General features: G+C 34.8%; 2 protein-coding genes across 4 annotated transcripts; both read right to left on the bottom strand.

Moving 5' to 3' along the window:
- Positions 1–4,820: 4,820 nt before the first annotated feature.
- LOC132600763 (uncharacterized) lies at positions 4,821–10,602 on the bottom strand. Of its 3 annotated transcripts, XM_060314134.1 has the most exons (3): positions 10,427–10,602; positions 5,766–6,938; positions 4,821–5,690 (listed from the first exon to the last, which is right to left on the bottom strand). In XM_060314134.1, exons 2-3 carry the CDS (start codon positions 6,910–6,912, stop codon positions 5,047–5,049), a joined length of 1,791 nt encoding a protein of 596 aa, XP_060170117.1. In that variant the 5' UTR covers positions 6,913–6,938; positions 10,427–10,602; the 3' UTR covers positions 4,821–5,046. The 3 variants fall into 3 exon arrangements, with proteins under 3 accessions (XP_060170117.1, XP_060170115.1, XP_060170116.1); XM_060314132.1 differs by having other exon boundaries at positions 4,821–6,938; positions 10,427–10,597; XM_060314133.1 differs by lacking the exon at positions 10,427–10,602 and adding an exon at positions 8,955–9,155 and having other exon boundaries at positions 4,821–6,938.
- Positions 10,603–16,363: 5,761 nt separating this feature from the next.
- On the bottom strand, positions 16,364–25,771 carry LOC132600762 (uncharacterized). Its single transcript, XM_060314131.1, has 2 exons — positions 25,579–25,771; positions 16,364–18,491 (listed from the first exon to the last, which is right to left on the bottom strand). Exon 2 carries the CDS (start codon positions 18,468–18,470, stop codon positions 16,530–16,532), a length of 1,941 nt encoding a protein of 646 aa, XP_060170114.1. The 5' UTR covers positions 18,471–18,491; positions 25,579–25,771; the 3' UTR covers positions 16,364–16,529.
- Between the last annotated feature and the right edge of the window lie 230 nt (positions 25,772–26,001).

Below are 26,001 nucleotides of genomic sequence, written 5' to 3'. Positions count from 1 at the left end.
AGATGATATTAATTTCCAAGACAGTGTATTTCAAGACTCTCAAGATCCAAATGATGTAGACTCATGCATGAGTTTTGATTCTATTGCACTACATAATTTAGACACATAAAAAAAAAAATTATATATGTGTGTGTATGTAATCAGACAGACGTAGTGGAGGAAATAGTTATGATGAGATAAAAGGCTGAAAGATTCGTTGAAAAAAGCAACGGCTAGCAGACATTTGCAGAAAAATAAGCTTTATTAAAAGCAACTTTAATAAAGCAGCCACAGTAAATGGACAGATCAGTCACAGTAAACGGACAGATCAGCTAAAAGACGAGTAAATAAAGTTTCTTTTGAAAAAGTTCACGTGACGATGGGACCCAAAGAGCACCCGGCTGAACTCAAGAGATTCTTTAGCATTTTGAAATCCGAAGTTGAAGTCCGCCAGACACCTATAAATAGCAGCATTTGTGAAGAAGCAAAGACATCACGAAGAAGAGCATCAGCCACCTCTCTCTAAAAAATTTCATATTCCCCTTCTCTTTCATCAAATGCTTCAATCCCTTGCCCAGTCAAAAACCTGTGTAATATAAACCCCTATTGTAAATCAGTATTAAGTTTTTAATAACTCCCCCTAGTGTGAAGTAGTTTTCTTGGGGTTCCCCGAAAGGGAAACCTCTCTCCTTCTTCAAACCATGTAAGTTTATTTACTATGTTTTCTGTACTAATCTCCCTATTATGTAAATTATTTTGTGATTATTATGTTTAAGTAATTACTTCCTTATCATTATGAACTTGTTATTCTTAGTATATGGTTATTCTCTTAACTTCTTAATAACTTCGATGGATTAACCTGTAAATTCCTAGGTTTTAAAAGAGGTTGTTTAATGTCTGAATAATAAAGGACGATGTTGGCCGAGGTTACCGGGGTATGATTAAAGAAGACTGTTATTAAGAACAAAGGTTAGGAGAAAGAGATGAAAAGTATAACAAGATTCGTGATTGCACAAAAAAAAAAAAAAACTGTTCAAAAGTACTGTTCACTTTTTACTGTTCACTTTTACTGTTCATAATAAAATAAAATAATAATAATAATAATAATAATAATTTGGGAGATAGACAGAAAATCATTTATAACTGCATGATAAGAAAAAATATAGGAGTGAGGAAGTACCGAGTAGGATTGTTAAAAAAATTATTTGAACACAATATTAATTTCCTGCTTTGTCCTTTGAACTTTTCTTATTGAAAAATTTACTACCCCCTTTAATATTGGTATCAGAGCGAGAAGATTTTTGGAACCTAAGACTCATCTAAGACTATATGAGAAGACCCTTTTCTGCTAGACGAAGAAAGCAAACACCTGTACCTACTGCTAGACTAGAGTTAATGAAACAACACTGTTTTGCTAAAGATATAAGTTTTCACTATCTCATGATCTACATTACTCAAACAATATTAGTAAACCTTAGAAGCTCAAGAAAGACCCTTACCGAACATATTAACTATTTAGACACAGCTTATAGAGGAGAACTGAATAATAATACAGCAGTATTAAGTTTTCGCAATAATCTTCTTTGGGAAATTCATTTTACCAACTACTAGATATTTAGAACTGAAAACTATATTAAACAGCTAGAACAAAAAGTACAACGTATGCCTTTAGGTTAATAGATGCAAGATCATTATTTAAAAGTCAAACAAGAATTAAATAACCTATACCCATAATATATTATATTAAGTAGTACCAAAGAAAACCAGTTAAGACTACAAGAATTAATAGATATAATATCAGGATTAGAATATAAGTTACTAGGATATATAAAATCCAGAAAGACCTCAAAGAATAAAAAACGATTTAGACCATATTAATTGTATGAGAACACTACCCTTTGTCTGACAAATAGCTATAGATCATTGGTATTTATATAGAGATATAAAGAAAAGACGAGAATATAGACAAGTAGAAAAAGCTTTGAGTGCGTATTTAGAGATAATAAATTCAGAAACATTATCATCACTAATACAAAATAGACACTTACAAAGTCAGATTAACGAAGAGACAATCTCTGCTATAACGTGGGAATTACACGGTATAAGAGAAGATATAGCAAGAATTACAACTATTATAGAGCACCATAAAGAAGCGTGTAAAATAAAAATTCCGATAGGGTAATAAATAAAACTAGAAAAATAGATACATTAAAAAACCTAGAATACTTAGACTTAAGAATATACCCAGGAAAGAAATATAGAGCATTAAAAGACCATAGTATTATAAAGTGCAATTTCAGTAACGGAGAACATATACTACATAGTGAAGACAAACAGTTGAATACATTAGTAGATTTACTCATAAATTTTAGTGAAAAAATACAAGAAAATAATAAAGATATCACTAGAATATTAGAGGTGGTAGAAGCATCTCAAACTAAGCAAAAGAAAACATTCGAAAAATTAGAACAAAATCTAGATTACTTAAAAACACAAGAATTAGAATTAGAAAAGAAAGTTCAGACTCTAGTTAATAAATTTAATCTAGAAAAATTACCTACAAAGACAGAAATAGAAAAGTTAGTTAAAGTTATTACAGAAAAACCAAAAGAAATAGAAACAACCCACATATTCTCTAAAATAACGCAACAAGTAGAAGTTTTAACTAGTGACATTAGAAAATTAAAAAAGACAGTAGCAGAACTAAAAGAAATCACTCTTTCATGAGTAGACCAACATTAGCTCAAGAAGAAGCCTAAAAATTAATAGAAAAGTCTATACCTTTACCAGCAGACTATAAAGATTATATACCTAATGCTAAATCGGACCAAATAATACTACAACAAAATATTACTATAATTTCATTAATATTAGAAATAATAAAGAAAATAGAAATAATAGTACCAAGGTTAGAATTATTAGGTGAACACGTTCGGTGGTTAAGTGAACAACAACAAGAAAAAAATAAAGAGACCCCTAAAAATAAAGAAGTTGAAGAATTAATAGAACAATTGAAGAAGGTTGAGATAACACCTCAGAAAGAAAAAATTAAAGTAAACAGAAAACCACAAAGATGGACCTTCTTTCAACTAGACCAAGAAACGAAGGAGGATCAGAAAGGCAAGAAAGACCAAGAGTAAGTTTTTCAGAAAATAGAATAGGTAATAATTTCTTATCAAGAATTTTAAGTAGAAGAACACCAAAAGAAAACAATCAACAGCTAAGTGAGGTAATAGACGTAGATAGAGATATACAAATTTTCCAACAAAACCAATTAAAACTATTAAATCCAAAAACCTTATATAATATAGGACAGTTGTCAAGTACAGCACAATTATATAGGCATTATAGAGAAGAACAATTATCAGCCATAGGAACTAAAGTTACTACAATAAGTTTAATAGACCCAGCGACTGTAAGACAAATAAAAAATACGGAAAGAAGTTTAATGCATATGGGATTAATAGTAGTAGGATTAAAGGGATTAACTAGAAAGAACTTAGGAACTAAAGTTCTAATAGTGATTTACGACGATAGATGGTCAGACATGAAAAAATCAATAATAGGACTAACGGAGGTAGACATGACAAATAATGGAGGAATCTTTTATATTAGCCCAGATTTTATAATGAATTTAGCAGAATTTGAAAAGCACATAAAAATAGGAATACAGACCAAGGGTTATGAAGAGATGTGTAACGGTAATAATTTATTAATATGCGTAGGATTTCTAGGAAAAATGACTAATAATAGTAATACAAAATTTAAAATTAAGGTAGAAGATGTAGTAGAGGTAATGGGAAATAGAGGAATAAAACTAATAAAACCCATAAAGATAAACCCTGAAGAATATGCAGGGATGGAATGAAATCTAGAGGGTTTTAATAGAAAAAAAATCTTACAGCCAGAATCTCACCTAATGCACACTAATTCTAAGGGAAAAACATCTATACGTTTTACTAATTATAATTATACGCCACAAAAAGACATAGAAGAAGAAAGTACTCTAGATAAAAATGAAACTACTGAGTCAACCTTTATGAACATAGAATTAATATAAAAAGATTTTGAAGTAGACATAGCTATAGAAGAAGCAAAAAGACTCCAGAAAGAAAACACAAATATGCTTTTTAGATGTAAAGGGTGTAAGTTAGGAGAACTAACAATAGAAGAAACCATAAGTCATTTTAAATTATGTGAAGCCCGAACTGATAATTGGGGATATAGAGTAGAACATATATATCAAAAGAAATCAGATGAATTCGATAAAATATTAGAAGATATGCCATATAGTGATGACGAAATAGAAATAGACTCGATAATAAGTCAAAAAGAATTAATGGAATTCAGTGCATCTAGTTCTAGTCCGTTTCAAAGAACAACTGTTGGAAAACAATACACTGTAGATACTAGTACAGGAAATATACCTAGAAGAAGAGATTTTAGAATAGCAGGAGAACCTATAGACAATGTTAAACCATCAGGAAAAAGAGTGCTTATAGAAGAACCCATTATTCTTCGAGAAGGAGGTAATAAAGGAAAAATATTAAATATAGCAGCACATGATCCACAAAGATAGAATTCAGTAATAGATCTTTGGAAAGAAATAGTAGTAGCAGACAGTATAAAAACATATAGTGATAACGAAGGACAAAGGGCAAATCTGATCCTTTTCCGCAAAAAAAAAAAAAAAGTGAACTATATTGGCATGCTAAACCTATAAACCAAATTAAACAGCTACAAATTGCTTTTCTGATTTTTGTCATTTTTTAAGAAAATTTAATGTGAATCTCATTTAGAGGGGATTGCGAGAAAGGGAAGAAAGGAAAAAGAAGGCGGTATCGAACCAAACGACTGTATGCATTTTTCACTATGATTGATCAAAATATCAGAGGGCAAATGCATCATAAGAGCCAACATCAAAACACCAAATCCAAGCTCATTCACTGTCCTTTTCTTTTTTCTTTTTTTTTTTTAATCTCTTTCTTGTTTATTCAGCCAAATAATCACCCCCCCCCCCCAACCCCCTCAAAAAACCCCCACCCACCCACCAACCCCCCACCCCTACTACAGAGAGGGAGAAGAAACAAACTGTCTTGGTAAGCTAAAAAAATCTCTCTCTTCAAAGGGAGAAGTCCACTCCCGGGAACGACCCGCCAAGGCATCTGCTGTACCAGCTCCATCCTGCAATCCAGGGATCGCAACACCAATCCCATTGCCCAGAACAGGTCTTCCAGTAGAATTTACAGCGAGTTCAGGGGTAAATGTATCATATGTATGAGCATTGTTTTGGAAAAACGATTTTGTTGTTGGCCAGATACCACCTGTTCTTGATGATGACGGATCGGGATGTAAACTCCAGTCTATGTTGTTGTAATCTAGCTGCACCATCGGGACAACACTGGTATCCCAGTCAACAGGAGGTGACAGCCCAAAAGAATCATCGGTCCCCAGCCCGGAGAAGAGTCCAAGCGAGGTAGCTGGAGAAATCATTTGTGTCTGTGCTACACCTGTCCTACTCCACAAACCATTTCCACGGCTAGCCCCTGGAGATTTGAGAGTGACATTGCTGGAAACAAATTGCTCTTGCTGTTGGTGCTGCTGATAATGAAGTTGGTTGTACAATTGGTTAGTGCTGACACCATGTGGAATCATACCATTGGGTGTCACTGTTTCAACACTATAATTAGGATACCACGACCCTGCTGTTCCTGGAGGAGATGAGCTTACATTTGAGGTTAGAGTTTGCCTGGCATTGGTAGACTGGGTTCGTTGCATGAACATACCTGGTTCTCTCACAGTTCCTATTTGTAGATTCTTCAATTCATTTCCAATAGCCACATAACGGGGGCCTTCTATCTTGGTGGGACGTGACACCTGCACAGAAGATGCCACAGAATAGGAAATAGAAGGATTTGATCCTGCATTCGGCCACCTTTTGTCAACGGGTACAGGCACTTGAGGTGGCTTGGCCCAGTCCAATTTCAGCTGAGCCCTTTTCAGTAAGGGTCTATTTTGGCTCCCAGGATCCATAGAAGGCCCTGCTGTGACAACAGCTTTAGTATGATTGAAGTCTTTATCATCTCTCTTCGCTGGTATTGTACTACATGATGAAGGTTTTACAGATACTTTTACAGTTTCTTCTGGCTTGGGCGGCTCAGAGGGGGGCTCCTGCTTTTGTGATCTCAACATCTCTTCAGCCTTCTCAAGATCACCCTCGCAGGCAACTACCGCTCTTTCCACATCCTGCTTGGAGCACTTACAGCTAATTTCCATGTGCACAATGCGAGCAAGCTCTTCTGATATGTCAATTTTCAAATTACCCCCAGTATCAATATTGTCCGTGTCTTTGTTTGCCTCTTCGCCGCCTTCAAGTAACCATGCTACTGATTCTTCTACTCTGCCTTCATTCAGAATAAGAGCCATAGTTGCCTGTTCCGAGGAGAACCCCATAGCCACAAGCTGCTGAGCTAGTGCTTCAAGCTTTCTCGACATGAGATAGCCACTACACTTCTCATGCAACTCTTGTGCTCGCCTCTCCTTCTGACGTTGATGCTTCTTTTCGTTTTTCTGACGGATTTTTTCCCGCTTGTCGTTATCAGCGCCAAGTAATGTCTCTTGTCGGAGAGGAAGATTAGAAGTTCTCTCTTTATGGTCCTCAGACTCACCAGACCAGCTACCATTATTGGAAACAGTTTCATACTCTCCACCAGCTCCATGAGAGTGCCCACTAAAGTCATCTGTCTCATCAATGTTTCTGAAACGAGCAGCATTTGAAGTCACCGGAGCTGTGTCAAGTGCATGAAATGTCCCCAAAAGAGGGTTGTATCCACTGGTGGGAACCCCAGCGCCTGCATTTGCACTTGAAGCAACTTTGGGTGGTTCCTTACTCACCCTTTTATCCTTTGACTTGGACTTAGCTGCAGGAGACATCACTGCAGCTTCTAATTCCAAAAAACCTGTAACAGTTAGGAGCTGATTAAGTCATCAAACAACTAATGCAACTTCAAGCAGACAAGGTAATTCTAAGCAAATATTAGATAATATTTTATCAAGCTATTTAACTTTTGAAACAGCTCACTTCAGCAAAACAAATGTATCGAGATTCTTTTTTTGTTTTTACTAGTTTGATGAGAAAAGTGTCTTTCTGATGTAGGTCTCAAGGGAAGGACAGATAAGTAGAGGTCTGCACCCATCCCACACCTATAGTAACATCAAAGACCATGATACAACAACAACAACAACAACCCAGTGAAATCCCACATCGTGGGGTCTGGGGAGGGTAGAGTGTACGCAGACCTTACTCCTACCAAGGTAGGACGGCTGTTTCCGAAAGACCCTCGGCTCAAGAAAAGCATAAAAGCATAAAAAATAAAAAAAAATAAAAAAATTAAGTTCTTTGATTTCCTAGGTTCATATTGACATCTAAATATTAACTGTAGACAAGAAGACAAGGTATGACTACAAATGAGAAACGACAACATTTAGTCAATATGTGAGACTATTAACACGTGAAGGAGCTAGGCCAACAAGAAAACCACGGCCCAATATAGGTAAGTAATAGAGGAACATCCATCCACGTAACCTTCGGTTTTGTTTCTCCTTTATCACCCCTTTTTTTTGAGCCCTTCAACAGTTGTAAGTATGTTCAATGTTGTTTCCAAAAATATCAATCCACCCCCGAGAGAGAGAGAGAGAGAGAGAGAGAGAGAGAGTTAATTAAGCTGCTCTATTCTCTTTAAGGGCTCATTTGGACTTCAAATTAGCAAAGATGAGCAGTAAGACGTTTGCCTTCACCTCAGGCCGACCTTTATCTTCCTTCTACTGATACCATGCCTCACTAGGTTAGTCAGAAAATGGGGATTTTCCCTCTTATATAAAAGTTCAATAGTTCACCTGCCACCCTCACTGGATAAATCTGGAGAAGGAAAGTGCTTCTAAGATAGAATAACAATAACAAGAATCGCTTGAGTGATCCTCTATCAAAGATTTATCTCCCTTGACTAATCTAACAAATGTATTTCTGAAGTTCAAACTACTTACCTACTTATAGTCCGTTATACAAACTTATGATCCCTAACATAGTTTGCATCCATTCAATTCAGACAAAAGCACCCTATCCATGAAATCGATCATTCCCTTATCAATATCATTTTACTATCATAAAAAAACAGGGCGCGAAAAAGAGAGATACAAATCATGTTTTTTTTCAAATGACTGCTAGAAATCTCAATCCATTTCACAAACCAAATTTCCCCATTTGACTCAACAATTCTCCTCAATAAATCAATCTATAACACGCACAGAACCTCCCTACCCACCCCACCCCAATCCCCGCGTTTTTCATTGATTACAAATGTATATAGCCTCAACCCTAGAACATCAAACACGAATTCCACTCTTAATTCAACAAATCTACCAATTCATCCAAACCCTAAACACAAAATTCAAAAGTTAAAAAATAAAAAATAAATAAAGTACAGATTACAAATGTATATAGCACCAACCCTAGAGCATCAAAAACACGAATTCCACTCTTCAACAAATCGATCAATTCCTCCGAACCCTAAACACAACATTCAAAAGATTTGAAAAAAAAAAAAAAAAGACCGACCCAAATTCATATAACTCACCAAATGTCAAAACATCTCAAAAAACTCTCAAAAAAACAAACAATTCAGAAGAATAGCACAAATGTATATATATAGCCCCAACTCTAGAGCATCAAAAGCACTAATTCCACTCTTCATTCACCAAATCTACCAATTCCTTCCATTCCTACAACAGATCCGAAACCCTAAACACAAAATTCCAAAGATAAAATAAAATAAAAGCGACCCAAGTTCGTAAAATTCACCAAATGGGCCCAAAAAAACAAAAAAAATGAGAACATAACAATCAAAAGCTCTAATAAACATGATCATAAGAAAACAAAAGCAAAAAAAGAAAAAGGAAAAAAAGGGTATTGGTGTTACCTATAAACGAAAGAGAAATGAGACGGATAGATCGATGAAAACGGTGTGTTTGGCGGTGAAGAAAAAGAAGAAGAAATTTGTGACAAATGCCGTTAGAGAGAGAAAATGAAAGAAGAGAAAGAGTGAGAGAAAGATATAATGTAACGTTGAAATGTATATAGCCTCATTTGAGACAACAATTCTCAATCCATTTCACAAACCAAATTTCCCCATTTGACACAACAATTCTCATCAATCAATCAATGAATAATACGCGCAGAACGTCCCTACCCACCCCCCACCCCCCACCCCCCAACCCCCGAATTTTTCATAAAAAACAGATAACAAATGTATATAGCCTCAACCCTAGAGCATCAAAGACACAAATTCCACTCTTCAAACAACAAATCTTCCAATTCCTCCATTTCTACAACAAATCCCAAACCCTAAACACAAAATTCAAAACACACAAAAAAATAAAACAGACCCAAATTCGTATAATTCACCAAATGGGCATCAAAAAATCTCAAAAAAAAAAAACAATTCAAAAGAATAACACAAATGTATACATATAGCCTCAAGTCCTCAACCCTAGAGCATCAAAAACACAAATTCCACTCTTCATTCAACAAATCAACCAATTCCTCCATTTCTACAACAAATCCCAAACCCTAAAATACAAAAAAAAAAAAAAAAAAAAACCGACCCAAATTCGTATAATTCACCAAATGGGCATCAAAAACACCCACAAAATACAAATAAACAATTCAAAACAACATAAACAATCAAAAGCTCCAATAAAACCGATCATAAGAATACAATATATATATATATATATATATATATATATATATATATATATATATATCTTACAAATGTATATATCTAGCCTCAACCCTAGAGCATCAAAACAAAAATTCCACTCTTCATTCAACGAATCTATCAATTCCTCCAAACCCTAAACACAAAATTCAAAACATACATAAAATAAAACAAAATAAAATAAAACCTACCCACATTCGTAAAAATTCACCAAAATGGGCATTAAAAAAAAAATTGAGAAAAACATAAACAATCAATAGCTCTAATAAGCACCGATCATAAAAACACCAAAGCAAAAGCAAAAACACACACAAAAAAAAAAAAAAAAAAAACAAATTCATATATCTCACCAAATGGGCATCCAAAAAATCTCAAAAAAAAAACAAACAAACAATTCAGAAGAATAACATAACAATCAAAAGCTCTAATAAACATGGACCATAATAACACAAAAGCAAAAAAACAAATAGAGATTAAAAATGTATTAATTCCAAACCCTAAACACAAAAAAAAAAACTACCCACATTCGTAAAATTCACCAAATGGGCATTCAAAAAATCGCAAAAAAAAAAAATCAATTAAGAACAACAACACATTAAAAAGCTCTAATAAACATCAAGCATAAGAAAACAAAAGTTTTTTTTTTTTTAAAAAGAGGGAATTAGGGTTACCTGTAAATGAAATAGAAATGAGAGAGATAGATCAAGGTGTGTTTGGCGGGTGAAAATTAAATTTGTGAGAAATGCCGTTAGAGAGAGAAAGTGAAACAAGTGAGAGAGTTATAGTATTATTTATATAATATAAGGTTGAAATGAAAATAAATAGACAAAATTAGGGTTGTTCTTATATTATTCATATAGTGAGTGAATATATAGTGAATATAGAAATTGGATTTTTTTTTTTTTTTTTTTTTTTTGCCAATTTGAGGAATTTGGGGAAAAGAAATAGAGATAGAAATTAAAGAGGATTAATTATTAAGAAAAATTTAAATACATAGGTAGTCATAAAATTTCTCTAAAAAAATTGTTGTCCTTTGAAAATTTTATTTGTAAAAAAACTATAGAGTTGAACGATTAAAGGTCGTTTGGTAGCCGGTTAAAGTTATGCAGGTATTAGTAATATAATAATTAGTTATGAGAGAATTTATGTATAATTTTATGAGGCTACTGGTTTTCATTAGTGATGTATGCATAGAAAGTTGTCAATGAATCTCTTAGATAAAGAAAAAGAAGCGTGTAAGAAAGAAATTAAGACTAAAAAGGGGGGAAAATTCTCTTTATGTGGCTCTTTGATTCTCCATTTTCGTACGTCGTCCCGATTTATCTCTCGCCGCTCTGAAATTCCGGCAGCGATTATGGATTTGATTGAGGAGGCTGGGAAAAGTAGGTCGGGGAGATGCCTTTAATATCAGTTACACTGCTCTAGAAGGACATGAGTGGAGAATTGTCACTGAATTTGATTCAAAAAATACAGGGCGGAATTACGTTATTGGTAAGTCTCGGTCGGCTAGTATTTCACAAGATAGCCTTATTGTAGGTTATTTTTAATTTAAGAAGTGTCAAATTCAAAAATAAAAGGAAAAAGATGCTTATACGCACATTAGATTTGCTAACTCAATTGATTCTATTGTATCTAGATCAGCCTTCCGTAACCTGTTAACTTTCACAAACTCACAATTCTCTATCCTTTTAATCCTTTTTGTATAAAGTGTTCACAATCTAAATTTAGAAAGTGTGCACGAAGTATAAGTGATCTTGGAAGTTGATGATACGTGATAAAGAAGAAGAAATTTAAGAACAATGGGGGGTGGGGGTAGGGAGGGAGGAGATTAAAAATTTGATATAGACAAACAAAAAGGGAAAGACGATAGATATGGGTAAGGAGGAGGAAGAAATTTAAGAGAAATGTGGGATATAGATTGAGAGAGATTGAAAAAACTTGATATAGACATATAGAATGGGAAAGGAGAGAGAGAGAGAGAGATGGGTAATGCGAGTCTGCAATGAAAGTATCTCTTCGCCGCTCTAAAATTCTAGACCTAACAGTTTTCTCAAGCCCTCAATTCTCCATCTTCTAATCTTTTTAATCATTCTCTATATGAAAGTGGCCAAAATCTAAATTTAGAAAGTGGTTATAAAGCAAAAATTGAAAATTAGTAGTCAAAAATTAAAAAAGTGATCTTTGAAGTTGGTGGTAAGTGATAAAGAAGAATAAATTAGTTAATATACTTTGATGACGGTGGTGAATTTGGTTTAAGGGTAGTAAAATTTGTGGTGATGGCAATAGTGTGGAGAAAGTTATGATGGTGAAGGTGACGTGTTATATGATAATGAGCTATTAATTACATTTAGTGTTCTCCAAAGAATGAATTAAGAAAGAATTGATACTAATTGAAAAACTTTATGAGTTAATAGGCGTCCAGATTATTAATAAGCTCAAGTTAATTCAATAAAGTGATACAATTGATTAATTAGAAACTCTAATAAAGATCGATAACAAAAAAGACAAAACGGGAAAAGAAGGCACCAGTAAAGGAAATGATGAACATACTTGTAAAGGAAGAGAAATGAGACTAATCGGTCGAGAAAAATGATGTGTTGAGGGTAAGGAGGAAGAGGAGAATAAGAAGAAAATGCGGGAGAAATACGGGAGATGGATTAGAAAAATTGGGTATAGACATCCAGCAAGGGGGGGGGGGGGGGGGGGGGGGGGGGGAGGGAGGGAGAGAGAGAGAGAGAAGTAATGTGAGGCTGAGCTGAAATTGAATCGATGAAATTAGGATTTTTTTGTTCCAAAAAAAAAATAGAAACTGAACTTTCTAATTTTTGAATTTTAGGAAAGAAGGAAAAAATTTACCCAACTATTAGTTTATTACCTGGTTTACCCCACATCCATTGGTTCAAATCTCTCTTTAGTCAGCTGTCTTTCTCGTTTCTTTCTCTCAGTCCCAACTCAAATTAATTTCTCTATTGGTAACACTTCAAATAAATCAAAATCTACTTGAAAATTCAGATTTGGACTCACAGTATTGTTTCCAACAATCTCATATGATTCTCATCCAATAAAATTTTAGATCTGATTTGAAACTCAAAGGACTTGTAGGTGCCAACAATGTAGTTTCGAGTTTTATCAGATAATTTACTCCCGTTTCATCTAGGTTATGTCGATTAAACTCAGTAATCACTACAAGATCAGGTTCAAGGTACCAATTCACATTATAATGAAATTCTAGATCTAAAATACGAACAAGCATTTGAACACTAAAAAATTGTGGCATTAAGTTCTTTTTTTTTTTTTTTAATTCAAATGGTATTTATCTACTTAAATGAAGATTGTGGTGTTAAAATAACAATTGGATTGAAATGATGGATCTTAAAGGGAGTAAACGAGGTGTATTATGATGTATACATGCATTGTGTGTGTGTGTATATGTGTGTGTGTTGTATAAGTTTTGTATATTTGTGTATAATCATATACATTGTTATACAATATATATATATATATATATACACACACATACATACAATAGTGCAGAAGGATTTAGATTTTTTGCCTTCAGGTAGCACATATTTACTTTATAAATAGAGTATATCTAATGTATATTACTTGTAAATAAGTGAGGATGGTAAGGATTTGTCTACCTCACCGGGTTGTACAGGAATTTCAATTCCTTGCACGTGGTTGCTGTAATTTAATTTCCTTGCATTTGCTTATCTCTTGTTTGAAGTGGGCCCACGTCCAAGTCCACTTGCTATTTGTGACCCTTGCTTTCCATTTTATTACTTCAGTTGCTTTATATTATTTACTTATAATAAAGGGGAATCTAAAGATTTTGTAGTCACTTAGTTAGATTCTAATTAATGGTTAGACTTTCCTTTTGACTTTCTTTGCCTATTCTCATTTTTCACTCTATTTTCTTATCCATTTCTATGTGGGTCCCTAAAATTAGTGTATATTAATATTTATAATGCTTTTTGTGAATCTTTTTTATATGGTACTTTTAGCTTTTATATTTAGTCCAAATAAATATTTTTTTATATATAATTAAGAAGATATTAATAGTTTTATATATCAAATTTATCATTATTTAGATAAGTGAATTTTTACACAATCAAAAAATCATATTAAATGGGCACTCTTTAATTAAGGTGATTTAGTAAAAATGCTTCTTACTTTCTAAGGATAAGTGATTTCTTAAGGGGTGCGCTCAAGCTAATATGGACCGAGTCGACTATTAGATTACCCTTTATATTATTTGTCATTGTACATTTTGGCAAATTTTAAGCAACTTTCGAAAGTGCATGCATTTGTTTGAAAATAAAAAGGAAGTCTAGATATACTCTAAGAAAAATATTGTTTTCTAACTTACAAAAACTTCTATATGATTCAATATATTAGAAACATTGAGAAAGTGTCGAACTACTTTTACAACTAATATAATGTTACAAAAACAAAATAAAAAGCAAGAATAGCAAAAAAAAAAACACAAAAAAGGTTGTAAATATAAATTTTAATGTAGTGAGCCCGGGCCAAACAACACTAGTATATGTATAAGTAATATAAATATATATATTGTATAATATTGTATATAAGGTGTTTAATAATGTAAAAAATACTTAAAATACGTTAGGAATATGTGTGCACAATGTTGAGAAATGCAAATGTATGATTCAAAAAAGTGAGAATGTAATATTGAAACAGACAACACTTATTTTAAGCAATTTGGCTATTTTAAAGGTAAAAATTTATTAGGTTATGATTACTGTAAACTATTTGCTTTGGCGGTATATATGTGTAACTTTCCCTATAAAAATAACATCAAAATTGTAGTATAACGAACTGAAAAAGGCCCAAAATAGTCTCTTATTTTTAGCTTTACACTCAAAGTCGTCCCTTTTATATGGTGCACTTAGGGCTCGTTTGGTATGATGGATAAGCAAAAATAGTCCTAAGATAAAAATTTAGTGCCGCCTTATCCCATGTTTGGTTGGAACAAAAACTCGGAATAATTAATCCCGGGATTATAGTGTTTTTTTATCCCACTTTGAGGGTGAAATAACAATCCCGGTATAACTAATCTCAAGATAAGTTATCTCGGGATAACTTGTTTTCTAACCAAACGAGCCCTTAGTCTCTTCACTAACATTCTTTTACTACTTTAACATCCAAATTTATCCTCTTGAAATTTTCAGTTGTAGTTCAAGAGCTTAGAAATTACAGAAACAGAATAGACTAAGAAGCTTAAGCCTTACTCACTATTCCACTAACAAAGGCACATCAGTTTGGTCCTTTGATTTGCACTTTTTTAATTCACGTTACTCTGCGTTTCATTCTTTAGTGCCAATTTCAAAATTAAAAAAAATAAAATAAACATTGGGAACTTTATCTTATGTCAATTTGAGATCAAGTTATAAATTTAAAATGTAATCCAATACTCAGAACCTTGAAGTAAAGTTAAAATTAACAAGACATATTTTACGGAAGTATTCACGAATTGTACGTAAACAGCTTTAGATAATCACAGCCTGCATTTTTTGAAGTTAAGGACACCCTAGAATTTCATGGACTTAGATATCAATAAGTTTAAACTATATGCCCATATTTGTGACACAGAGACTAAAATCCGACATGATTTTAGAGAAAACCACCCTCCAGAAGCCCATACGTTTTTTTTTTTTTTCTTTTTTCTTATTCCTTGTGTTCCTCTTTGATTCTTTGGTTATGCTCCAGATATATAGGCAAAGCACAAGAGACTTTTATATAGGGAAAAACCCAAAAGACTTGGTCAGCAGATCAATTGCTCATGGGAAACAGAGGAGTAAGCTAAAGAATTAGCAAAAACTTGAATGTGCACACCAAACAATGAAGACGACGACGACGACAACAACAACATACACTGTGTATTCCATAAGTGGATCTGGAGAGGGTAGAGTGTACGCGACCTTATCCCTATCTTGGGAGGTAGAAAGGATGTTTCCGAAAGACCCTCGGTAAAACACTCATGGCAAAAAAAAAATGAAGACGCTGAGCCAAAAAATTAAAAAGTACAAATCAAGACTCATCTACAACTGCTAGGATAAATCTAGGAAGGAATTTAGCTTGTACCAGAATATGGAGACCAGTATATGGACATGTAAAGCATCAAAATATATGGAGACCAGTATATGGACATGTAAAGCATTAAAACGTTAATGGGTAATGGGACGTTAGAGAAGAGACTAAAAGTGCACTAATACTTGAAACTTGGAGGACTATGCGCACCATATAAAAGAAAGGGGATGACTTTTAACTCTAAAGCCAAATATTAAGGGACTATTTTGAGCCTTTTCTCGTATTGAGGTTGCTAATAGCGGAAACATAAATAAATTCAAGAAACGCGAGATTATAACTAACACACACCAACTAGGAATAAGCCTTTTCTTTAAGTGGTTTCAATTAGAGTAGGTTTTTCTATTTTCAGTAAAATAATTGTTAAACCTATAAACCGAATCAAAAAGCTATAGAATTGATTTTTCGATTTAGATTTGTCATTTTAAAAAAAATATTATGTGATTTTTATTTGGAGGGAGGGTTGCGAGAAAGAGAATGAAAGGAAAAAGAACGCAATATTAAACCAAACGACTGTGTGCTTTTTTCACTATGATTGATCACAATATCAAAGAGGGCAAATGCATCATAAGAGTCTACATCAACACTAAATCCAAGCTCATTTACTGTTCTCTTTTTTTCATCTCTTACCTTTTTATTCAGTCAAATTCTCTCCCAACACCCCTACTACAGAGAGGGAGAAGAAACAAACTGTCTTGGTAAGCTAAAAAGGTCTTTCTCTTCAAAGGGAGAAGTCCACTCCCGAGAACCACCTGCCGAAGTTTCTGCTGTACTCGCTCCATCCTGCAACCTGGGGATCGCAACACCAACCCCATTGCCCAGAACAGGCCTGACGGTAGACCTTACAGCGTGTCCAGGTGTAAATGAATCATATCTACGAGCATCGTTTTGCATAAAACGATTCGTTGTTGGCCTCATACCGCCTGTTCTCGATGATGACAAACCGGGATTCAAACTCCAGTCTATGTTTTGGTAATCTAGATGCACCGTTGAACTACCGTTAGTCCAGTCAACAGAAGACGACCCCCCATAAGAACCATAGGTGCCCAACCCGGAGAAGAGTCCAAGTGAGGAAGCTGCAACAACTGATTGTGTCTGTGATGCACCTGTCCTATTCCACAAACCATTTCCACGGCTAGTTCCTGGAGATTCAAGTGGGCCATTGCTGGAAACAAATTGTTCTGGCTGCTGCTGTTGTTGATAATGAAGTTGGTTGTACAATTGGTTAGTGCTGATACCACTCGAGCTCAGGCTTCTTGCGCCAGGAATATGCGAAACCATACCATTAGGTGTCACTGTTTCAACAACATTATTAGGATACCACGATGCTGCTGTTCCTGGGGGAGATGAGCTTACATTTGAGGTGGGAGTGTGCCTGGCATTGATAGACTGGGGTCGTTGCATGACTATAACTGGTTCTCTCACAGTTCCTATCTGTAGATTCTTCAATTCATTTCCAACAGCCACATAACGGGGTTCTGTCTTGGTAGTTGGAGGTGCCACCTGCAAAGAAGATGCCAAAGAATAGGAAACAGACGGATTTGATCCTGCATTTGGCCACCTTTTGTCAACGGCTACCGACACTTGAGGTGGCTTGGCCCAGTCCAATTTCGGCTGAACCCTTTTCAGCAAGGGTATGTTTTTGCTCCCGGGATCCATTGAAGGCCCTGCTGTGGAAACAACTTTAGTATAATTGAAGTCTTTATCATCTCTCTTTGCTGGTATTGTACTAGATGACGAAGGCTTTACAGGTACTCTTGTTAAGTTTTGGCTGGGGCCAACTGGTAGCAGATCCCCAGTTTCTTCTGGCTTGGGCGGCACAGAGGGGGGCTCCTGCTTTTGTGATCTCAACATCTCTTCAGCCTTTTCAATATCACCCTCGCAGGAAACTACCGCTCTTTCAACATCCTGCTTGGAGCACTTATAGCTAATTTCCATGTGCGCAATGCGAGCAAGCTCTTCTGATATGTCAATTTTCAAATTACCCCCAGTATCAAGATTGTGTTCCTTGTCTTTGTTTGCTTCTTCGCCTCCTTCAAGTAACCATGCTACTGATTCTTCTACTCTGCCTTCATTCAGAATAAGAGCCATAGTTGCCTGTTCCGAGGAGAACCCCATAGCCACAAGCTGCTGAGCTAGTGCTTCAAGCTTTCTCGACATGAGATAGCCACTACACTTCTCATGTAACTCTTGTGCTCGTCTCTCCTTCTGACGTTGATGCTTCTTCTCGTTTTTCTGGCGGATTTTTTCCCGCTTGTCGTTATCAGCGCCAAGTAATGTCTCTTGTCGGAGAGGAAGATTAGAAGTTTTCTCTTTATGGTCCTCCGACTCACCGGACCAGCTACCATTATTGGAAACAGTTTCATACTCTCCACCAGCTCCATGAGAGTGCCCACTAAGGTCATCTGTCTCATCAATGTTTCTGAAACGAGCAGCATTTGAAGTCACGGGAGCTGTGTCAAGTGCATGAAATGTCCCCAAAAGAGGATTGTATCCACTGGTGGGAACCCCAGTGCCTGCATTTGCACTTGAAGGCTTTGAAGCAACTTTGGGTAGTTCCTTACTCACCTTTTTATCCTTTGACTTGGACTTAGCTGCTGGAGACATCACTGCAGCTTTTAATTCCACCTGCAACAATTAGGAGCTGATTAGGTCAGCAAACAACTAATGCAACTTCAAACAGACAAGGTAATTCTAAGAAAATACTAGATAATATTTTATCATTAGGAGCAAGGAACCAAGCTATTTAACTTTTAAACTAGCTCACTTGAGCAAAATAAATGTATCGAGTTTCTTTTGCTTTTTTTGACTAGTTTGATGAGAAAAGTATCTTTCTGACGTGCAGGGCTCAATTTAAAGGATAAGAAGAAGAGGCCTACATCAGTCCCAAACCTATAGTAACATCAAAGGCGTATTGGATTATAAGCTGAAGTTCTTTGATTTCCTAGGTTTATATTGACATCTCAAAATCAACTGTAGACAAGAAGACAAGATATGACTACAAACGAGAAAGGAACTATTTTATGATCATTGCCTAGAACAAAAGCAAAGTTTCAGTTAGCCAACCATCTGCTAGGAAATGCCTACATTGGCATCTCAATAGGCCATATAAAATTCGTAGTAATCAGAAAAACAAGTTCAAAGTTTCAAATAGTTGATAATTCAAAGGACATAGGCTAAAACATTGTCCAAAGTTACATGAGGATAGGAAAATGACCGACTAGCACATGAAAAACACGAAAATATGTCCTTTATCGTATGCATTCATCAAAAAGGATTCTACTGAATGTGGTGCTAGTGACAGTGAGGTCATGAAACAAGAAAAAGATTTCAGTCACCACAATCAGAGTGCTAAAGTAAAGCAAATCGGCATTAACACGTGAAAGAGCTAGGCCAACAAGAAAACCATGGCCCAATATAGGTAATTAGCAGAGGAACATCCATCCGGGTAATCAAACTTACAAAGAAGGTTGTAGTGTTGTACCTTCAGTTTTGTTTCTACTTTATCAGAAAAACTATGTGGTTTTGTTTCTATCACCCTTTGGTTTAGTGCCCTTCAGCAGTTGTAAGTATTTTAATGTTATTTCCAAAAATATATATCCACCCCCACCCCCAAGCCAGAGGAGAGGTAATTAAGCTGTTCCACCATCTTTAAGGGCTCATTTGGACTTCAAATTAGCAAAGATGAGCAGTAAAACGTGTTCCTTCACCTTTATTCCTTTCTACTGATACTAATGCCTCGCTAGCTTAGTCAAAAAATGAATTTTCCCCTTGTATATAAAAGTTCATTAATGCAGGCCCCACCCTCACTGAATAAATCTGGAGAAGGAAACTGTTTTTAAGATAGAATAACAACGACAAGAATCACTTGAGTGAGGTAGTAGCAATAACACTTTTCTTTTTTCTTTCTTTTTTCCAGTATACCGCTCTGCAAGCAAAGCAAATTAACATAGTTTTACTTTATAAGGACAAACGAAGATAAATGAAACCCAATATGAGGAGAAAAGTCAGATTGTTGAAATACTAAGAGCTGTAGGTTATCTAACTAGCAAAAACCAATAAACATCTACACCATCTTCAAGTGACAAATTATAATCCCACTTTGGTCTCTCGGGAAAAGGAACCACTACCACTTACTCAAAGAAATAGCCTATCACCTAATCACCAGAATAATAAATAAAAACACTACATATGGTGTGCTAATATTGACTTGTCCAAATCCCTTGACTAGCACCCCCAGTTGGTAAGAACAGTCACAACTTATAACATGAGCACTAACAATGTTTAACATGGACAGAAACTAGATAAAGGGCTCTAGAATGGTAGCCTAAAATTAAGAGCTCACGTACTTGATACACAGTCACCATCGTCATGTCGTTAGAGATTCAACCGTAAAATAAGCTACATGCAGACACTGATTTATACTGTTCTCACTCAATTTAGAGGCATAGCTTAATAAGAGAAAAGATATTGTACAGAGGAAGTTTCAAGGAATGTGGGTTTTTTCTCAAAAATATGAAATGTAAAGAGATTGATTAAATTACAAATATTTTTATAAACACAAAAAGCAAACAGAAAGGATGTAGGTGAGGGGATGAAAAACGTGAAATCTCAAGCATGGTCCAAGTACTTGTTTATTTATCGGTAAAGTCCACATCATTAAGACCAGCAGATACAAGGGATTAATAAGAGTCACTTTTATCTTTTGAAATGCTCTGTTGCCATCTATCTCTCTTTCTCTCTCTAATGTTGTTGTTGTTGATTTACTTTGAGATGCCCAAAAGGCATCATTAGTAACTGTCCACTAAATGCAGTATTGCATCGGTTAATGATCGAACAAAATAAATGACATTTCAAACTTCTCCTACTCTAATTCCTATCTCTTCCCTTTCCATAACAATTACTATATATTAATATGTGGTAATGCTCAGGTTGTTCATCTATTTTTCCCACTCATCTTTCCCAAAAATCTTAACAGTTTTGATTAGTTTGCTCAGTTAAAGAGCAACGAATGTCAATTTGAGTGAAACGTTCCTTCGCAACAGAAGGAAAAGAGACAAGCTGGAAAAAAAGGTGTCGACTCTTTTACATCAGAATAGTCATTTATTTTTATTTATCATTTCTCAATTATCTTGCCCAAAAGTCTTCAGCAATTTTGATTTTTTTTTCTCTTTGTTAGTCTACTTTGAAGAGCACTGAATTTGAAGGCAAAAAAAAAAAAAAAAAAAAACAGGTGGGTTCTCTGTTACTGGAGGGAAATGAGTAGTGAAAAAAGTAATTCCATACAAAACAGTCATGTCATAATTGTGATCTTTTTAAAAGATTTGCCTCTGGAAAAATGAAGGAGCAGAAAAAAATACTTGGCACGAATGCAGGCAAGAACGGGTTTCAAATTTTCATTTTTTTTTTTAAGACTGGTAACATGTCAAATTTTCATTATTTTTTTCGCAATAGGTTTTATGACTTTCTCCTCCTTTATTTTTTGGGATCCCTTGCTACGCTGTACTTGGATAGATCTATTTTCCTTTGTATTTGCAGATTAGACTTTTTACAATTTATAATATGAGTGATGAAAATATTGAAAGATTAAGAAGGAAAGCTTTTGAATAGTTTGCAGAGAATTAGGAATGAAATAAATGGAGATCTATAGGCATAAAGGGGAAAATACAATTTCTCGGTTACTGGAGGAAAATGAGTAGCGAAAAAAGTAATTCGAAAAAAAAAAAAAAAAAAAAAAAAAAAGGCAGGTCATAATTGTGATGTTCTTTTTAAAGATTTGCTTCTGAAGAATTGAAGGGGCAGAGTAAAATACTTGACGCGAGCGTGGGCAAGAACGTTTTTCAAACTTTCATTTTTACACGCAATAGGTTTTATGACTTTCTCCTCCTTCATTTTTCGGGATCCCTTGCCACGTTGTTCTTGTATAGATCTCTCCTTTTTTTTCCTTTTTTTTTTTTTTTTTTTTGCAGATATGACTTTTTACAATTTATAATATGGGTGATGGAAATATTCAAAGATTAAGAAGGAAAGCTTTTGATTAGTTTGCAGAGAATCAGGGGTGGGAAGGTGTTCACCTGAACACCCTCGGCAAAAAATTACAATGTACATATAGGGTAGATTTTCTGTGTTTGTGTAGATATATAAGTTTTGAATACCCTAAACAAATCCAAAAGGTTAGCTCAAGCGGTCCAGGGTGTTCAAAATTCTCTCCAACATCCAAGGTTCGATTCCTAGGGACAACTTTATTTTTTATGTTTAGATTTGTTGTTTTCTTCGAACCCCCCGAGTGAAAATCCTGGATCCACCACCGCAGAGAATTTTGAATGAAATAATTGGAGATGTATGTTATGTTCTTTTAAAATAAAGGGTGAGTAAAATTTCTAGGTCACCGGAGAAAAATGAGCAGTGAGAAAGTTATTAAAAAAAACAGACGGGTCATAATTGTTATGTTCTTTTTAAAAGATTTGCTTCTGAAGAACTGAAGGAGCAAACAAAAATACTTGATGCGAGTACGGGCAAGAATGTTTTTCAAACTTTCATTATTTGGTTTTGCAATAGTCTTTATGACTTTGTCCTCCTCTAATTTTTGGGATCCCTTGCTACTTTACTTGGATAGATATACGTTTTTTTGTACTTTCAGATATGACTTTTTACAATTTATAGTATGGGTCACGGAAATATAGAAAGATTAAGAAGGAAAGTTTTTGAATAGTTTGCAGAGAATTAGGTATGAAACAAATGGAGATGTGTAGGCATGAAAGGCGGAGTAATATATATATAGCAATTCTAAGGAGGGAGAAAGGAGAACAAAAGAAGAATAAAAAGGAGCGAGAAAAAGGAAAAAAGAGCAAAATAGTGGATGATCAAAGGGAAGTCATGGCTTTTCTAGAATAAGATCGTCTATTATCAGTCGAGAAAGAGCTTAAGAATTATAAAAGGAAAGTAAAAAATCCTTAAAGGAAAAACAATAAAAAAAGAAGTGTGTAACGTAAATGTAATTTGTCGGATAGAAAATCTAACTGCGTTGCTGTTCATTTCTTTTGTTGAAGTAAGAAAATATTAGAAAAATAAAATCTTGTACTATGTAATGAAAGAGAAAATGAAATACATATATCTTAAACATATATTTTTTTTCAAACAACAACAACATACCCAATGAATCCCACAATGTGGGGTCTGACGAGGGTAGAGTGTATGCAGAGCTTACCCCTACCTTAGGTAGGGAGGCTGTTTCTGGAATTTTTTTTTTTCAAACAGTAAATATATATTTTATGACTAAAGGAATTGTCGAGTTAAGAACCCGCATGTTCAGAAGATGCATGTCAATGAGGATGCTGATGTGGATGTGTGGGCATACTGGGAGAGATAAGATTAGGAATGAGCATATCGGGGACAAGGTGGAAGACTGGAAGTAGCCTCCGTGGTGGAAAAGATTAAGGAAGCGATGCTGAGATGGTTTGGGCATGTGAAGAGCAAATGCGCAGATGCCTTAGTGAAGAGGTGTATAAAGTTGGATATGGTGTGTATGAGGAGAGGTAGAGGTAGGCCGAAGAAGTATTGGAGAGAGGTGATTAGATAGGACATGGCGCAACTTCAGCTTACCGAGGACATGACCTTAGATAGAGGTTATAGAGGTCGCAGATTAGGATGGTCAATTATAGAGGTCGCAGATTAGGATAGAAGGTTAGGAGGTAATTAAGCATTGTCTAGCTTTTCGGCGGGATTAGGATTGATGGTAGTCTGAAGCACCGTGTATGCCATAGTATTAGCCTTATTCATGTAGTTTCTTGCTTTTTGATATCTGTTACCATTTGTCATTTATTGTGTTTCGGTTATCGCACTATTTCGTTGTTACTGTTTTTTTTTTCTGAATGCTTTGTACTACTTTCCTTCTTAGTTGTCATGCTTTATTGTATTTCCTTTTTCATAACTAATTTGATTTGCTGCACTTGAGCAGAGGGTCTTTCGAAAAGAGCCTCTCTACCTCCACAAGGTAGGGTAAGGTCTGTGTATACTCTACCCTCCCCATACCCCACTTGTGGGATTACACTAGATATGTTGTTGTAGGAAGATAATGGATTACATACAAACATATTTAATTTAAAGTGAAAATTTCCTTTATTTTTTTTTTCATTTTTGAAGGAGAATCTGATAATGAAAGATATAGTTTATCTACGCTCTATTCGAGTGTGTGTGTGTGTGTATAATCCATACAATATTTTTTATCAAAATTAACGTAAGAATCATTTATTTTTGTCTTGACTATATGCATAAAAGAATATAAAAGCCATTTATGTATTACGCAAAGCGCAGACATGTTTTCTAGTAACAGGCGTAAAAGTAGTTCCAAAATCACAACAAAGTAATCCATTGAAACTTCTATAATTAGAAAGTTTAACTTGTCAAGAAAAATAATAACTAGAAAACTTAGCGTGTCGCAAGTCCTCGCACTAAAGTGCTTACAGCCTTACAAGTTACAAATGCCTCAACTTTCCATAGCCAAATTCCTATCTCTCCCTCCCTCCCTCTCTCCATACACGTGTCTGTATCAATCCAAAATAAGCTATTGGAATATATCACATTATATCAAGTCAATCTGCCAACATTTCATTGGGACAAGTCTAAGAAGATGTGCACAAGAGGGGAATTTCCTCCGTCCAAACGAATAGTAGCAATTGTCCAATTTTTTTTTCCTTTTTGATAAGTAATTGTAACACTAGAGTCAATGAAGATAAATCACAAACTCCAAACCGTGTTACAACAACTGAGAAATGGATATTCGCCACATCCCCAAAGTGGGCTATCCATTCTGGCATTTACTCTAGTAAGTTCCTTAAACATTTCCTTTTACTAGCCTTCTCAGCTGGAATAATAAATTGGTTGTCTCCACTGCTGATGATCTTTTCTAAAAGAAGTGTGTCCGTTGTTGCCTGTATAGCTTTCTAGAGTAGATATTTTTTCTATTTTAATCGCATCAAAAAATCACTTCCCTATCAACAAAGCATGGCTAAGAATAAATCATCCGCACACCTATTTCAAAGATTCATCTCCTTTGTCTTATCTACCAAATGTATTTCTGACGTTCAAACTACTTGCGACCTACTTATAGTCAGTTATACAAAATTATGATCCCTAACGCGGTTCAATTCGGACAAAAGCACCCTATCCATGAAAGCCAACATTCCCTTATGAAAATTCCCATTTGAAACAACAATTCTCATCAATCAATCAATATATAACACGCGTAGAGCCTCCCTGCCCCCACCCCAACCCTACCCCCACCCTCTGCATTTCTTCAGATTACAAATGTATATAGCGTCAAAACACGAATTCCACTCTTCATTCAACAAATCTATCAATTCCTCCATTTCCACCAAAAAAAAAAATACAAACCCTAAACACAAAATTCAGAACACAAACAAAAAAATAAAACCGTCCCAAATTCGTACAATTCACCGAATGGGCATTCAAAAAATAAAAACAGATAACAATGTGTATATATAGCATCAACCCTAGCGCATCAAAAAAACCTCTTCATTCAACAAATCTAATCAATTCCTACAAAAAAATCCCAAACCCTAAACACAAAATTCAAAAGATTAACACCAGAACGCCCAAAAAAAAACAAAAACAATTGAGAAGAACAACACAATCAATAACTCTAATAAACATCGATCATAACAAGAAAAAAAGAAATGATAATAAACATACATACCTGTAACGGAAGAGAAAAATGGGACGGATAGATCGATGAAAAAGGGTGTGTGTTGGCGGTGACGAAGAAATGCGGTTATTGAGACAGAGAGAGATTGGGATATAAACAGAGAGAAGAGAGAGAGAGAGATATGTAATACGAGGCTGAAATGAAAACTGTGGATTGACCAAATTAGGGTTGGAAAAACATATATTACTACATTATATAATAGTGAAAATGAATGAATATAGAAATATTGGATTTTTTTTTTCCAATTTGAGGGGTTTGGGGATATACAAGGAAGAGTATTTATTTTTTTTTCAAAGAAAAATACATTAAGTAGTCTAAATTGCTTTAAATGAAAACTAGTGAATATAGAAAAGTTGGATTTTTCCAATTTGAGGAATTTGGGGGTAGTAGGAAGAGATAGAAAAAGGAGTATTT

Source organism: Lycium barbarum, chromosome 6, assembly GCF_019175385.1.
Source record: "Lycium barbarum isolate Lr01 chromosome 6, ASM1917538v2, whole genome shotgun sequence".
Classification (NCBI taxonomy): Eukaryota; Viridiplantae; Streptophyta; class Magnoliopsida; order Solanales; family Solanaceae; genus Lycium; species Lycium barbarum.
This window is presented reverse-complemented; position numbering and strand designations above follow the sequence as displayed.